Raw genomic sequence first — 16,143 nt, 5'->3', positions numbered from 1 at the left:
TTGACCATGGACGCCTCCCAGATAGGTGGGGGGGGGGCATTATCTGGGAATGACGGTCCAAGGTACTTGGCAGAACCATGAAAACCACTTGCACATCAATGTTCTGGAGATGAGAGCGGTGCTATATGCATTGCAAGCACTTCACAGTTCTATTCCCACCGGGACAATTGCGATTCAGTCAGACATGTCTGTCGTGTGGTACATAAACAAGCAAGGGGGAACCAAATCTTATCCACTTTGCAGAGAAGCTTTAAGAGTTTGGAAATGGGTGATGAACACTCAACGCTTACTGGTAGCAACACACATCCTGGGGAAGTCCAGTGTGATAGCTGCCAACTCAGTCGAACAATCCTCATGCTTCACGAGTGGTCCCTGAATGCTGAAGTTGGGAAAGAGCTCTTTCACAGATGGGGCCAGCCTTGCTGCGACCTATTCGCCACACATCTGAACACCAAATGCAGCAGCTACTTTGCCCTAATTCCCCATCTGGGGATGTCACCCATGGATGCTGTAGTCCACGATTGGCCCCCGGGACTCCTTTATGCCTTCCCACCTTTTCCTCTCATTCCAAAGGTAATACAGAAAGCAAAACAGTTGAGGAGTACCCTGATCCTCATAGCTCCTTACCGGTATCGTCAAGTCTGGTTTCCCTTCCTGTGGCCCTACCTATTGGAGGAACCATGGAGTCTGGAACCATCTCCAGACCTCCTGATTTATCAATTGGGGCAGTTCCATCTGACCATCCACACCCTAAAATTGACAGCATGGCTGCTCCAGTTCCATGAATAGCCAGGTGCATTTCCCTCTCTCCTTCAGTCAAACACATTCTCATTTCCTCCCACAAGCCCTCCACTAGGAAGTTATACTCCAGCAAATGGAAAAGGTTCTCTTTTTGTGCTGTAAACCAAGGCTTAGATCCCTATACAGCTTCTATAGAATCTATTTTGTCCTTCCTTGCGTCCATCTTTCATGACGGAGCTGCAGCCGCTATAGTTAGAGTTCAGTTAGCTGCCATCTCTAATTATCATTTTGGCTTCATGGGAAATCCCATCATGTCCCACTGTTTGTGAAAAAACTTTTTGAAGGGAGTTCTCCTTCTCAGGCCTCCAATCAAACAGCCACCAGAACCCTGGGACCTAAACTTAAGTTCTCGCATCCTTAATTTCTTCACCCTTCGAGCCCTCTTCTTCATCGGATCTGAAATTATTATCTTGGAAAACACTGTTCTTAGTAGCCATAATCTCTGCTAGGAGAGTCTCAGAACGCAAGCTCTTACTATTCGATCTCGTTACATTGTTTTCCACAAGGATAGAGTCTCCCTTAGGACTAACCCTTCCTTTCTTCCCAAGGAATGTTCAGAACATAATCTTAACACTACTATTGAGCTGCCAGTGTTTTTTCCAAATCATTCTAATAAATCTGAATACAGGCTGCACCAATTAGACGTCCACAGAATTTTCAGGTTTTTACCTACACAGGACTAAAGAATTTAGAAAATTAGATCAATTATTTGTTTCCTTTTCGGACAAAAATAAAGGCTGGTCTGTTTTTAAGGTTTCAAAATGGCTTTCAGATTGCATTTCCTTTGCTTACCAGACTGCTGGCAGTTACCTGACAAAAGTAAAAGGCCACTGTACAAGAGCAATTTCAACTTTATGTGCCTTTAGATCTAGGCCCCCAATTGATACTATTTGTGCAGCAGCTACTTGGGCAAGACCACATACCTTTGTCACTCATTACAAATTGGATTTGGCCTCCCGGGACAGGTCCTCCTTTGGGTCCACTGTGCTGAAGAGTCTGTTCACTTGAGCCACCCGGGATAAAGGTGCTAGGGACGCTGTCCCATCCAGCAAGAATTAGGGTGAGATGGGACTACATAACATAAAGAAGTTATGTACTTACCATAACGTTCCATGTTTGTAGTCCATCTCGCCTACATTCTTGTGTCCCTCCCTCCGACCCCCTTTTGGTTCCTGGAGGATCTGGTGGACTATACTTATGCTGTCTGACCTGGTTGTAGTTGTTGGCCATCTGGCATAGATAATGTTACGCAATGTTTTGTCTGTATGTACACAGTTATTGATAGTTTCATAACTAATAGGTACTTATTGCTTTCTTGCAAACAAGATCTGGAGAATTGCACTGAGGCATCATGGGATAGGGGTTAGCCTCGAGCCAGTAAAAGCTGAGCTTTAGTATCGGCTGAGTCGGAGCTGAATATCTGCTCCGAACCCCATCCAGCAAGAATGTAGCCGAGATGGACTACAAACATGGAACGTTATGGTAAGTACATAACTTCTTTTTATGAAATCTTGGGGGATAAATTTTTTCTTCTCACGGATTTGATGGTAGATGGTAAGTTTTTGTAGATTTATTCAATGTAGGAGAATGTAAGTTGGAATATGGTCATTGAGGCTGTCTGGGAGAGAGCCAGAGTATAGAGATAAATGTGGCCTGTTTGTAAGGATCCAGTCTAGGATTGAATATTTATTTGATCCTAGTACAGGTTTGGATTGTTTGTGAGTAACCATGTAGGTTAATGTGGTCAGTGGGATTTTGAGAGCTACAGGAGAGCCAGTCCACTTCAGTCATCCATTATAATTGTTTCCTGATGGAGGATGTTGCTGTCCTGCTTAGGATGTGTTCTAGAGTAGTCAGATTGTTTCCAGGTGGGATATAGGCTCTCACTATGTTCAAATGTTTCTTTGGATTTATTGTTAGCTTAGTAAACAGTATTTAGGTGCCGTTAAAGTTTGGGATGGTTAGGTCTAGAGTTTCTAAATTAAGATTGTTATTAGACTTGTATGTGTAATGGGTCTGGGAAGGAGGTAATGTACATAGATTGTGTGTTAAGTTCTGTATGGTAAGAGGTTATGTGAGCTGTAATAGATATAAATAGCAGGATTGATGGGTATAAAGTTATTATATTGCTTACTACTGTTTCAGATATGTCTAAGTTAAAGTAATGTTTTGGGTTAGTTGTAACGGAGTTTTGATATGTGGGGGATTTAAACTATTTTTTCTAGTTATGACTTGTTATGTTACACTAAAAGATGTAAAGTAGCAGGTAGTTAAACAAGTAGGGTATGATATATGACAGTTAGCAAGATACAGTTTAATTGGGCAATTGAACAGTATAAATTTGGATGCATCTTAGCTGTGATAGGATTGCTTTACTTCAGGGAAGTGGCTATTTGGAATAAGTTTAGGTATAGCAGGGTTGGGTGGGAACTGGGGTAGGGGTGCGGACAGAGCCTGACCAAAGCGAGGGTGAACAGAGCAGACAGAGTCGGTCATTATGCTTGTGGCCATAAAAAAACAATCAAAAAATGGTCTGGATTGAAGGTGAATAGGAAGTTTAAAGGAACTACAGCCTATTTCTTGGAACAGGCACAGGATTAAAATAATTTTAGGCAACCGGTGGAGAGGAAAAGAGTAAGAGGAAGGAGGGGTTTGTTACAACAGAGGGAGACATAGTTTAAGTTGGGTCAGTGCAAGAGCAAGTTCAGGAATTTAGTAGGTTGTCTTTCTTTTTTTTGAAACGGTTGCAGTTAAAAGAAATTACAGCTGAAATATTGGATATTTTCAAGGATAGTTGCTAGAGTTAGTGTAAATGATTTTTTTGATACTGTTAAGTTTCTTTCTTCCAGCACTTTACAGTTCTATATAAATTCTTATAAATAATAACAAATTCAGTTCTATATAAATTCTTGTATATAATAACAAATTCAGAAATTCAGCTGAATAGAGAAGGACATAATCTAATCAGTCTGCTCAGTGTAATAATGCACTTAGTAGGCAGTGACGGCTGGTGACTTCAAATTAAAGGAGGGCTGCAGGAGACAGCTGAATGGGTGTGGCCAATGGGAGGGGGTGTGGGCAACTAGAAAGATGTGGGGCTATGCTCAAAAACACAACAACTGGAACTTTAAATATGCTGCCCTGGGTGCCATACTGTCATTACTAGAGTCCAATCAAGACAAAATGAAGTGTAGAAGAAAAAAATATTTCAGTGCATTGGCTACATGACATCTTTCTTAATATCTAGATGGAAACAAAAAGGTTGTGAGGCATGAAAAAATAAATTGCTTTTTAAATACATTACTGGAATACTAGTCAAAATCAAGTATAAAAAAACAAGCTTCTCCTTGCACTGCAGTTCTAATTATAACTTCTATTCAGCTTTATAAAAGTACCAAGTAACATGCTGAAAGTAGAGATCTCTGTGATACCCCGACCTGTAAAAATGTTTATCCAAAAAAGACCTGCTGCCTGACAACAACTATCTACTTGTTTCATGGGGAAAACATGATCAAAGTCAAAAATGAACAGAAAACAAGAAACAAGCTCAAGATAAATTGCTTAAAGGATTACTGCACAGGTTATGGACCACAGATGATAAATTGGCATTTTGTTTACTTTACGGGTAAAGCCTGCAAAGATGACTGAAAATCTCCAACAGATGTAATGAGCTTCTGAAAATACTGTAATCCTGTCCTTTATTACAAATACTGTCATATGCAATTTAATACCCAAGGCTTGTACATTATCTAGTTATGTAAATATTCTCTGCATGGCAACAACAAAAAGGCTTTCAGTGTTTGTAATTATTTAACAATATGCTTATTAAAGGTTACTTGCATATTACAATCTCAGACAAGCTTACCAGATGGTCATTAAAGCATTGGTACTTAAACACTAAGCAACAGGGCACTGCAACAGCATGCATTTTCTGAATAATAATAAGCATAAATCAACAGTATAAAAATATGACCGAAAACCAGAACATTCTGCAAAATCAAGGTTAGATGAAAAGCCACTGTCGTACTTGTGTCTTCCTTGGATGGGGGAATACTCTGCACACTTAAACTGCATAACTGCTCCTTGCCTTGCTTGGGCACATCCAGAGTCACTACAACGGGAAGTGGGGTGCAACATGTATGTCACAATTTGAAATGTCTCGGGGTGATGGCTCTGACACTCATACCTCTCAACCTCAGAGCAAGAAATCTGTACAAAGCCATGCACATAAGTGGGACACCGGCCCAAAAATAAGGACAATTTTTAAATATTGCTCTTATAAACTTAGAAAGATAATAGAATAGTAGTAGGTCTTCCATTAGTATGACGTTTCTGAAAGGTATGAAATCTGAAACTCAAATGTCTGCCATTATTTTCTAACTTCAATCTTTAATGATTTGCCACTAATTTGGCAGAAAACCACAATTTTATGAAAAACAGACCAAAAATGTGATGCAAAAATATAACATTGCCACACAATACAGCTGGGAACCTGTCAAAGAAGGGACACCTTTTTAATATTAGTACTGTTAACTTGAACAGCTGACAAAATAAGAGCATCTACATGCATTTCTGAAATAAAAGTAATCTATAACTCTGATCATTACAGTTATTTATAATTGTAAACCCTCCACGTTTTCTTCCAAAATTGCCATTTTGCGGAGGGGTTATTAGGGGGAGAGAATTATTTTGAGCCAAAATTAGGGGACAGTTGAGAGGTTTGGATATTCCTGATTCTATAAAGCGATTTATTTGCACGTACGTCTCAACCTCTTAATGCATGAAATCTGGACAAGGCCAAATAAATATATTGGGGGGGGGGGGGACATAAACACAGTACTAAAAATTAATTGCTCTTGTATAAACTTAAGACAGTTGATAGAATAACAGGTCTTGCTTTTAGCATGCATTTTCCTGAAGGTTATAACATCTGAAACTCAATGTCTGTCATTATTTAGTGGCTTCATTCCTAAATGATTTGCCAGAAAACCACACATTTTATGAGGAACAAACCAAAAATATATTAATTCTGCAAAAATCTGGACAGTTGAGGGGTATAGTTCAGCTGGGGCTGTCTGAGTTTGCTGCCCTTCCCCCCTCACAAAATCATGGTCGACTGGAGCCACAAAGGTGGTGCCACAACGGACCCCGGAAACTATCGCACTATAAGCCTGACTAGTCTGGTCTGTAAAGCTATGGAGCGTATTATCATGGAACTCATAAACAAAGACATTGGGAGCCTCCAGACACTGGACCCTACCCAATTCGGCTTTGTTAAGGGCAGATCTTGCCTCTTAAACCTAGTTGATTTCTTTGAAACAGTTACCAAAGCCATAGATGAGGGCAAGGTAGTCCACACAGCCTACCTGGACCTTGCAAAAGCCTTCGACACAATACCCCACTCAGGCATCATAAATAAGCTTACCAGCTTAAATATCAACCCCTATATCACAAGATGGGTTGCAAACTGGCTCAGAGATAGAACCCACATGGTCAGAATCGCAGGTCCCATGTCCGAATCCAAACCAGTTACAAGTGGCGTCCCACAGGGCTCAGTTCTGGGACCTCTCTTGTTCGGTATATACTTCTCTGAGGTTCAGGCTAGCACGGGGGGATTATGGCTGACAAAGTTCAAACTGGGGGACATAATCGAATCTCCATCTGACACAAGCATCCTCACAGAGACGGATGCTTGGTGCCAGAGCCACGACCTCAAGCTAAATGCTAAAAAGTGCATAGTCATCCCCTTTGGGAAAAATAAGGTGCCCACAAATTACCACATAGGTGGTAATCCATTAAGTACGGAAGAAGTAATTAGAGATTTGGGGACCAACGTAGATAGTAATCTCTCCTTTGATAATCGCATGGTCAAAGTTGTTAGAAAGACCTTCTATATAGCCCACCTTATCACGATAGGGTTCGCATCTAGATCAAGAGAGGTCATTGTGCCCCTCTACTCATCACTCATCAGGCCCATAATTGAATACAATGCCCCCTTTGGGATGTACCTTACCCTACACCTGCAACAACTGGAGAGACCCCAAAAGTACCTCACCAAGAGGATCATGGGCTACAAACAGATGTCCTATGCAGCTCGACTAAAGAAACTCCAGCTCTACTCAGTTGCTTACCGCCTACTCAGAGGTGATCTATGCCTGACATACAAAGCCATGTCAAACCCAGAATTAATGGACATGCTCCACCTCAAAAAATCCAAGTCCCTTAGAGCTACACGCTCCAGGGACCTAAACTTCAGCACAAAAATAAATAGGACATGCTGGAGGGACAGATTCATTTCCCAGAGGCTCCCCTCACTCTGGAATAGAATCCCAATTCATGTTAGACATAGCCCCTCGCTGACCCTCTTCAAGCGAAATCTGGACGCGTGGATGGGAAATCGCAAATTCACCCCTGGGATCTCTTCTGTGTCCTTGCTAGACAGAGGCACAGTAAACTAATCTTAAAAGGGTATCTTCTGTGACCTACTTTACAGAGGCACAGTAGGCTAATCTAATAGGGAGGCGGAAGCCAAATACACTCTGGCTAGGCTTATAAATGCCCTAGGGCAGATAGCCTAGTATCTACCTATGAACAAGAAATCTGGAAAAAGACAAAATTTATTGGGTGGGGGGATAAAAGCCCAAAAAACAGGGACATGTTTTAAACAGTGCTTGTATGATGTTTGAAAGTTGCTACAATAAAATGCTGTGTTACCACTATACATTTCACTGCCAAGTCTTGAACCCAGGGGAATCCTGTGCAAAACAGTAAGAGCAACATACCACTATGCCAAATCAGCTGTTTTGTGAAAAAAAGGAAGACTGAAACTTAAATGACTACCATTTAGTGAATTCAGTTCTCACCATAGCTGTCAACCTCTTAGCACAAAACACCTGAACAAAAACAATAAAGGGGGAATACAGCCCCCAAACGTATTCAGTTCTCACCATACCTCTCAGTCTCCTAGCAAAAAACACATGGACAAAGCCAGTAATGGGGGAATACAGCCTCCAAACATATTCATTGAATTCAGTTTTCACCATAGCTCTTAACCTTAGCACAAAAAACCTGGATGAAGCCAATAATGTGGGAATACAGTCTCAAAAATAAGGACAAATTTCAAATATCCATTTTATAAACTTAGAAAATTGCTAGAATAAAAGGTCATGTACTTTCTGAAGAATATGAAGTCTAAAATTCAAATGCCTGTTATTTTTATTTAACATTTGTTAACCAGGAAAGTCTGACTCGGGGGGGGGGGGGGGGGGGGGCAATTTTCAGCAGAGCAGGGAGAAACACTCCAGACACATGTCTTTGTAATATGGGAAGACACACAGACTCCACACAGTAAGCACCCCAGCCAAGAATCAAACAAGAGAACCTGTAGCTGTCAGGCAACAATGCTACCAGTGCACCACTGCACTACTGTCTTTGCCAGGAACAACAAACATACAGAAACTACAGATTTTATGAGGAACAGAACAAATATGATTCAAAAACCTGCACATTTTTTTTACAAATGGTGGTGGGTATGGAATTCAGGCCCCTACTACTTGCAACCAAGGTACAGGGTTCAAGCCCGAGTATTCTGTACCCATCACCATGTGTTCTGTGTAGCCACCAGTATGTAGCAACAGGGGCATTACACACACACACACACACACACACACACACACCATAGCAGCCAGATCAGTCCTGAACCACACACCCTACCTCCATAGCACCCAATCAAACTCTGTTCCTCCTCCTCCATAGCAGTAGATCAAAATCCTCTTCCTCCATAGCAGCCTGAATCCAACCTCTGCAGCAGCCCACTCTATACATATCAACCGTCCGTCCTCTGTAGCAGCCTGTGCAAGCTGTACTGGTTTCCCCATGAGACGAGAGTAGGCTGGAGCCTCCAGCCTGCGGGTGATGCAGTCCGGTGTCCTTCCGGTCTGTGCAGTCATCACCGCACAGACTTCTGGGCTGGCAGGGCGGAGATCCCTTTCTTTCCTATCCGGACTGCCTAACACAGCAGTCTGGAGTTCTGAGTACCAGGAGCTCCAAGCATGCATGCGCGGAGTTCCGGGACTCGCAGTTTTTTTCTTATTACTTTTTACAGGTGGGGGGACTCACGATTTGTTTTTATTCTTTTTTTTTTTCTTTCTACAGGTGGGGGGGGCTGCAGTCCTATAGCGTGAGCCGCCCCTGCTAGTAGGTGGAAGTGCTGAAAGGGTAAAAAAAAAAAAAGGGGGGGGTATACTCAAGTGGAAGGTAGATGGAAAGGGAACCAGAATGGGAAAGCACTGTTGTTAGTTTTATAGAAGAAAGAGATCTGGTTATTCTTCTAGGGAAAATTGTACAAGAAGGGGGGTATTACATGTATGTAGTTATATACATATAGACGTGTGTGTGTGTGTGTGTGTGTGTGTGTGTGTGTGTGTGTGTGTGTGTGTGTGTGTGTGTGTGTATCTATATATCTTATAGGTTCATAGGTAGGTACTAAGCTATTGGCCCTAGGGCCTATATAAGCCTAGCCAAAAGGTACCCTGGCTTTCGCCACCCAAGAAAATTATTTTCCTGTGCCACTGTCGAGCAGAGCCATAGAAGTGATCCCAGGGGTGAATTTCCTTTCTCTCATCCAATCATCAAGATTTTTCTTGGAGTGCTAATGAGGAACTTTGTTTGATATAGATAGGTAGTTTGTTCCAGAGTATGGGAAGTCTCTGAGACAGGAATCTATCCCTCCAGCATGTTCTGTTTATTGTGGTGACAAGGTGTAGGTCCCTAGAGCGTGTAAATCTTAGGGATTGGGATTTCTTTAAGTGGAGCATGTCTAAAAGCTCTGGGTTTGACATAGCTTTGTGTGTTAGGCAGAGATTGCCTCTGAGTAGGTGATATGCGACGGAGTAAAGCTGCAGTTTTTTGAGACGGTCTGCGTAGGGCATCTGTTTGAGGCCGGTAATCCTCTTTGTGAGGTATTTCTGCGGTCTTTCCAGTTGTTGTAGATGTCTTGAGGCACATACCAAAAAGGGGCATTGTACTCAATAATGGGTCTAATGAGTGACGAGTAGAGGGGAACAATGACCTCTTTTTTCCTGGATGAGGAACCTTTTGTGATGAGGTGTGCCACATAGAAGGATTTCCTGACTACTGTGGCGATGTGATTATCAAAGTAGAGACTACTGTCCACCTGTGTCCCAAGGTCTCTTATCACACTTTCGGTGTTTAGACTACCGGTAGTTCATGGGTACAGAGTGTTTACCAAAAGGGATGACAGTGCACTTTTTGGCATTGAGCTTGAGGCCATGGCTTTGACACCAGGCATGTGTCTCAGCGAGGCCCTTTTGTAGGATGTCCACATCTTTTGGAGTTTTGATTATGGCTCCTAGTTTGCAGTCATCTGCGAACTTCGTTAGCCAAAGACCTTCTGTGTTAGCCTGTACTTCAGAGAAGTAGATACAAAACAGGAGAGGACCCAGGACTGATCCCTGTGGTATTCCACTCATCACTGGTCTGAAGTTGGATTTGGAGTCTGCTACTTTCACAGTGTGGGTTCTCTCAGTGAGCCAGTTGGCAACCCATCTTGTGACATAGGGATTTATACCTAGCTTAGTGAGTTTATCTATAATTCCAGAGTGGGGGGATTGTGTCGAAAGGCGAGATCTAGATGGGCTGTGTGAACCACCTTACCCTCATCTACGGCTTTGATGACTGCTTCAATGAAGTCTATCAGGTTTAGGAGACCTGATCTGCCTTTTACAAACCCGAACTGGGTGGGGTCCTGAGTTTGGAGATTACCAATGTCATTGTTTATAAGCTCCATGTTGATATGTTCCATAGCCTTGCAGACCAGGCTCGTTAGGCTAATGAGGCGATAGTTTCTGGGGTCTGTGGTGGCTCCCCCATTGTGGAGTGGGATAACCATCACTGTGCGCCATTCAGTGGGCACACAGCCTGAAGTGAGGCTATGATTGAACATGGTACTTAGGTGGAGTGCCAGTTCATTCTGTAGTTCATGTAGAACACAGCCTGGGATGTTGTCAGGTCCCATGGATGCTGTGTTCCTGGCTTTGGATAGTGTGTTTTGTACCTGTGCAGCCGTGATCACAGAAACTTTGCTTTCTTGTGGTATAGAGATGGGCCCTTTAGGGGATGACAGGGGGGTAAAGTTAGCACTGAACCTATCTGCCAGGATGTTGGCGATATCATTTGGTTCTGTATATTTAGTGCCATTGTGCTGTAACTCAGAGCAGATCTGAGTGTTGCCATTGAGATTCTTGACATAGCTATAGAATGCTTTGTGGTTGTCTTTCGAGTCAGTGGCGATTTTGTTTTTGTAACTAGCTTTGTAGGATTTTATGAGGGATCTCAGCTTCTTACTGAGGCTGACCAGGGAGTTTCTCCAATCATGGGATTTTTTTTTTTTTTTTCCCCCAACAGTTTCTTCTGTTGTAGAGTTTGTTTATGGTAGGGGACCACCAGATTGGCTTCCTTTTTTTGGAGGATAGCATCTTGTTTCTGTTGGGGATTGCACGATCCATGCACTCGTGTAAGTTCTTATAAAGTGCATTTGTGTAGGATTCAGCAGTCATACCTCTATTGTCCATCAGCATGGGTGTCGTGAAGTTTGCCACTTCTATCTTAAGAAGTGTGAAGTTGGCTTTGGAGTAATTTTTTACTGTAGTTTCCCTAATGGGGGGTGGGTGAGGGATGTGGATGTTTAGGGTGATTAGCTTGTGGTCGGATCTGACCAACGAGGAATTGACCTCTGGTGTGGAGCACCGGTTGCCCATGTTGGTAATAACCAGGTGTAGGATATTGCTGCCCCTGGTGGGGGTGTGGATAAGTTGATCCAAGACATTGGAATGTATGAATTCCAGAAAATGTTGAGCACAAGAGTTGGTACATGAGTAGTTTTCCCAGTTAATGGTGGGGTAGTTGAAATCGACCATTATTAGGGTGTTGGGTTGTACCCTAATATTTTCCAGTGTATCAAGAACTGAGGAGTGGAAATCCTGTGGTATGGTGGGGGATCTGTAGCAAGCTACAATTTTGTTTGCAGTCTTGCCCAGAGTTAGTTGCACTTGGATAATCTCGGATGCATTATGCTGAGCAACTAGCCTGGAGGTGTGGATATCCTTAAAGAATATGGACATGCCTCCGCCTTTAGTGTTTCGTCCAGGTTAGGTGGCTGAAAGGTGTGGTAGGAATTATAGCCTGGTAATGCAGGGGTACTCTCTGGAGCCTTGAACCAGGTCTCTGTCACTGCACAGATGTCGATGTTCTCCATTTTAAGGAGTGCCTCGAGTGAGTGCATTTTGAGGTTTAGACTTCTAGCATTGAGTAGCAATACCCTCAGATTCTTCTTGCTTGTACCTGTTACAATGGTGAATTTGTCATTTGAACCTTGCCTAAAAAAAGGCACTATAGGGGTGGCTAGAGCCTTGGCCAGTATCCGGAGTCCCAGGGGTGGCAGGTGCAGGCCATCTCTAGCAAAGCATCGTGGTTTGTCGATCATGTCATCCCAGGCAGACAGATACTGGATCCCCTTAGAATGACACCAGAAGTTTAGCCAATTGTTGAAGTCAGTCATTTTGTCCTTGTACTGTGGTATCATTCTGGGTGATGGCAGGATGCTACTCAGGGCTAGGGTCATACCTGCCTGGGTTACAAGATCGGACAGCTCCTCCATGTCCCTTTTCATGTAGTCCAGGGAGGTACGTCTCAGGTCATTTACACCAACATGGACAAAGAGTCATATTTGTACTTGTTGTGGAGTGACCTGAGTGCATGCGTTTTGTGGCAGATCCTGGCACCCGACAGGCAGCTGACAGTAACTTTCTCCTTGTTTAGGCGGGTGAGTGGAACATCAGTGTGCCTGACTATAGAGTCACCTATGACTAGAGTGTTGGGTACGTTGTTATGCCTTATGGGCTGTGGTTGAGTGGCACACTGAGTTTGTGGGCTATGTGTCATTTGGGTTGTGTTGGGGGGTGCAGGTTGCTTATGTTTCTGCTTTGGAGGTCCCTGTTGCTTGGGCAGGATTTTACTGAGAGCCTCCGTGAATGTAGGTGTGTGTGTTGTGTTTCTATGTGTGTGTTTTGGTGGTGTAGGTTTTGAGGGACTTACGTGCCGAGTGTGGTGTGGTACAAGTGTTTACCTTCTCCTCTTGACTGTCTAGTCCAGACTTGGGTGAAGAGAGCTTTGCTTCCAGTTTGGCTATATAAGTGCTTCTCTCACAGGTTGTAGTGTTGGGTGGTAGGAGGAGAGGGTTGTGTGTGTAAATGAGGCAATTGCTGCATTGCCCCAAGATGCCCAGATTCATCAGGTAGACAGGAGAAAACACGGGGAGCTGACCCTTAGACATGCCTGGATATGTACTTATTTGTTAAGTACTAGAAACTGTTTTCCTCTACACAGTGAGGAAAGTTGAGTGCTGTAGTAATTTGTAGATTATTTAGTGCTTACAGTAAGTTCTGAACAAGTGCTGAGCTCAAAGAAACAGACTTGAGTACTGAAACTAAAAATCTGGCTAGTTCTAAGAAACAAAATTAAGCTAGAAGGCTTCCCTCCAACACAGAAAGGCTTGGGGGCTTAGAAGCCCACAAATAGTCCTGGACACAGCAAATCTGTATCCAGACTAGACTACACACAAGAAAGGCAGGAAACAAGATTAGAATTTTTTTTTTTTTTTAAGTGGAAAGAAAGGAGGAGCAGAAAGATTGGCCTTCTCAAATGTTCTCCGTGTATTAGGTAGAAGGAGGTAATGACACTAGACTGGAAGGAGAGTCCCAGATCAAATTTACAGTAGAGGCGGGCAACTACAAAGCCACCAACTATAAGAACAGATACCAATAGGGAGTGAGGGTGGGAAACAAACTGCAGAAATGTTTCTCACAGCAGAAAGGCAGCAGTGAGCCTTTAAATGAAAGTTTTAAACAGCTAAAGGAGCCTCTAGAGAAAGCTTTTAACTGCAAACAAGTTATCTTATATGTATATAGGTCTACTTCATATGAGCAAAAAGCTCTTATAGTTGAATCCCATATTATCAAGACAAATTGCACAAAACATTACAATAGCAAACATTTAAAATGTTGAATCTCATGTAATCAAAAATAATCAACTTATATGCAAGATAGTGAGATCTTTGAGTTGGTATATTTAATTTCCGGTGGGTGTGGGGATGGATCCCCTCCGCATGAGGGGTGCAGGGGGCTGCAAAAACAAAGGAAGAAAAGTTGTTTTATTTGTTTTACAGATGTGTTTTAGATGTACATTATTGAGGGTCTGGTTAGTTCTCATTGGTTCATAGCATTGCGTATGTTGTATTGAAATGTTTTTGTGGTGTTTCTTTAAAGATGTGAAGAATTATGACTTGTAGGCAGTTGTGGTTTAGATTTAAGGTAGGTTATTTTATTATGTAGGTGTAATGGAAGGATTTATTTTATTTATAGAGAGGTAGGTGGATGGATTAGTCAAAGATGCCTGGGGAGGAGCTTTCGATTGCGAGATTCAACATTTTAAATTTTTGCTGTTGTGATGTTTCGTACAATTTGTTTTGATAATATGGGATTTGATTATAAGAGCCTTTGCTCATATGAAGTCGACCTACATATATTTGTGTGTGTATGTATGTATCTTTGTATGTATATACACACACACACACACACACACACACACACACACACACACACACACACACACACACACACACACACCGACACACATACATATGCATTTTTTTTTACAGGCATATATAAAAATTATAGTTTAAATTGTTTTAGAGCAGTTGTGTTTGTTATGTGGCAGTACTTAAGTTTATGTTCTGGGTGATGTCATCATCAGCTGAAGAAACAGATTGCACTCAATGGCAATATTTTTTATTTTTTCTCACTGTAGATGAAAAAGCAATGATATTACTTGTCTAGTTTTGAGATCTCAGAGACTGATTTCTTTATAAGCTTCTTGGTTTCCTACAGTTTAAATGGATCTTTTTCTTTCTGTTTTACCAGGAAAAAGTCCACAAGGAAAACGTGCAAGACGAAGTGCTGTGGAACCTCTTCCAGAGAACGAAATCCTTACTGACATTAATGCCAAGAGCTGGCAGCTACTAAAGCTTGTTGCAAACGATGAAAATGGAGTGCTTTATGAAGGTATTGTGCTGTATGTTCTAGAGATTTGTTTCATATGACACAGTCCTTTTATTCACAGACACTGGTTGTTTGTTCAAGCACGATATCTAGCACTTGGGTTATTGTTCAGAATGTGTGTTGATTGTTAGTTGGATGTTGCAGTGCTGTAGACGAGCTTGTTGGATGAGCTTGAATTATGATCCTGGTTGTTCATTCTTGGTAACAGATACTATATTTAGGTATACATTTTGGAAAGATGAATTCACATAAGAAAGAAAAGAATTATAAAAATCACTACCAGCCACAGTGCAGTAGCAAAATTACTTGCATCTTTCATGCCATTATCCTTCCATAGAAGAAATCTCTAAATGTGGACCATATGTTATAGAAGAGAAGGTTTGCTTGTATTTTCTATTTATTTTTTAAGCATCTTTATTATGTTATGTCTCAAGACATAGGCAAACATAAGAGATGACAAGTCAGCAAGCAAAGGAGAGTAGTATTGCTGGAACTGAATTTATCCTCATGTCTTGGTGGGTACCTTCATGAGCTGGACCCTGTTTTTCACAAAATCTTCCCAAGATGACTCTGATATATAGACTGTATTTTATATAGGATATATCATGGATAGAAGTAGGTTAAAAAATAAAAAAGATAGCTGGGTGCACAAGACCCAGGATAAAAATGTGCCCAATTCTGGTGCACTGATACCAGAACCATAACAAGAAGACCATGCAGAATCCTCCAGACACAGAGACATTCCTACAATGGGGCTAGGCCAGGCCCAGGGGGAGGATGGCCTCCCCTGTTGTAGAAGGAAGTAGCAGTCCACTAAAATCACAAAAACTGAGCCGTAAAGATGATAGAGTGGACTATTGAGGATGAAAAGTAAATTATGTATTGATACTGTTATGTAAGAAGCTCAGAATTTCCGGACAGAAAATATACAAAAAGATTTAAGAGAGAAATTAGAGGAAAGAAAAATACTTCTGCAAGAAAAACTGTCAGAAGCTTCAAATAAAAATTTGTGTTCCTTAATGCAACAGATTTATGAAAAAATATTGTATAGACCAAGAAACCTTGAGCTGTTTGGAAAAAGAAGCGAATGAGGAAGTGCGAAAATGTAAAGAACAAAATCTACAGACTTTTGAAAGGTATAGGTTCATAGGTATGTAGTAGTCTAATGGCTCTACCTGTGAGCCAGTTTGCAACCCACCTAGTGATA

The 16,143-nt window shown here is 41.9% G+C and overlaps 1 protein-coding gene across 1 annotated transcript in view; it reads left to right on the top strand.

Annotated features, from left to right (window-relative positions):
• The window catches only part of VRK3 (VRK serine/threonine kinase 3), a 1,531,785-nt gene that overhangs the window by 1,063,159 nt on the left and 452,483 nt on the right, over positions 1-16,143 (top strand). The window contains exon 3 of the mRNA XM_044058788.1: positions 14,799-14,939. Coding sequence (XP_043914723.1) covers positions 14,799-14,939 — 141 coding nt within the window. The remainder of the gene's footprint in view (positions 1-14,798; positions 14,940-16,143) is intronic.

The sequence above is a fragment of the Protopterus annectens genome, chromosome 16.part0 (genome assembly GCF_019279795.1).
Source record: "Protopterus annectens isolate FY-2018-M chromosome 16.part0, PAN1.0, whole genome shotgun sequence".
Lineage (NCBI taxonomy): Eukaryota > Metazoa > Chordata > Ceratodontiformes > Protopteridae > Protopterus > Protopterus annectens.
This window is presented reverse-complemented; position numbering and strand designations above follow the sequence as displayed.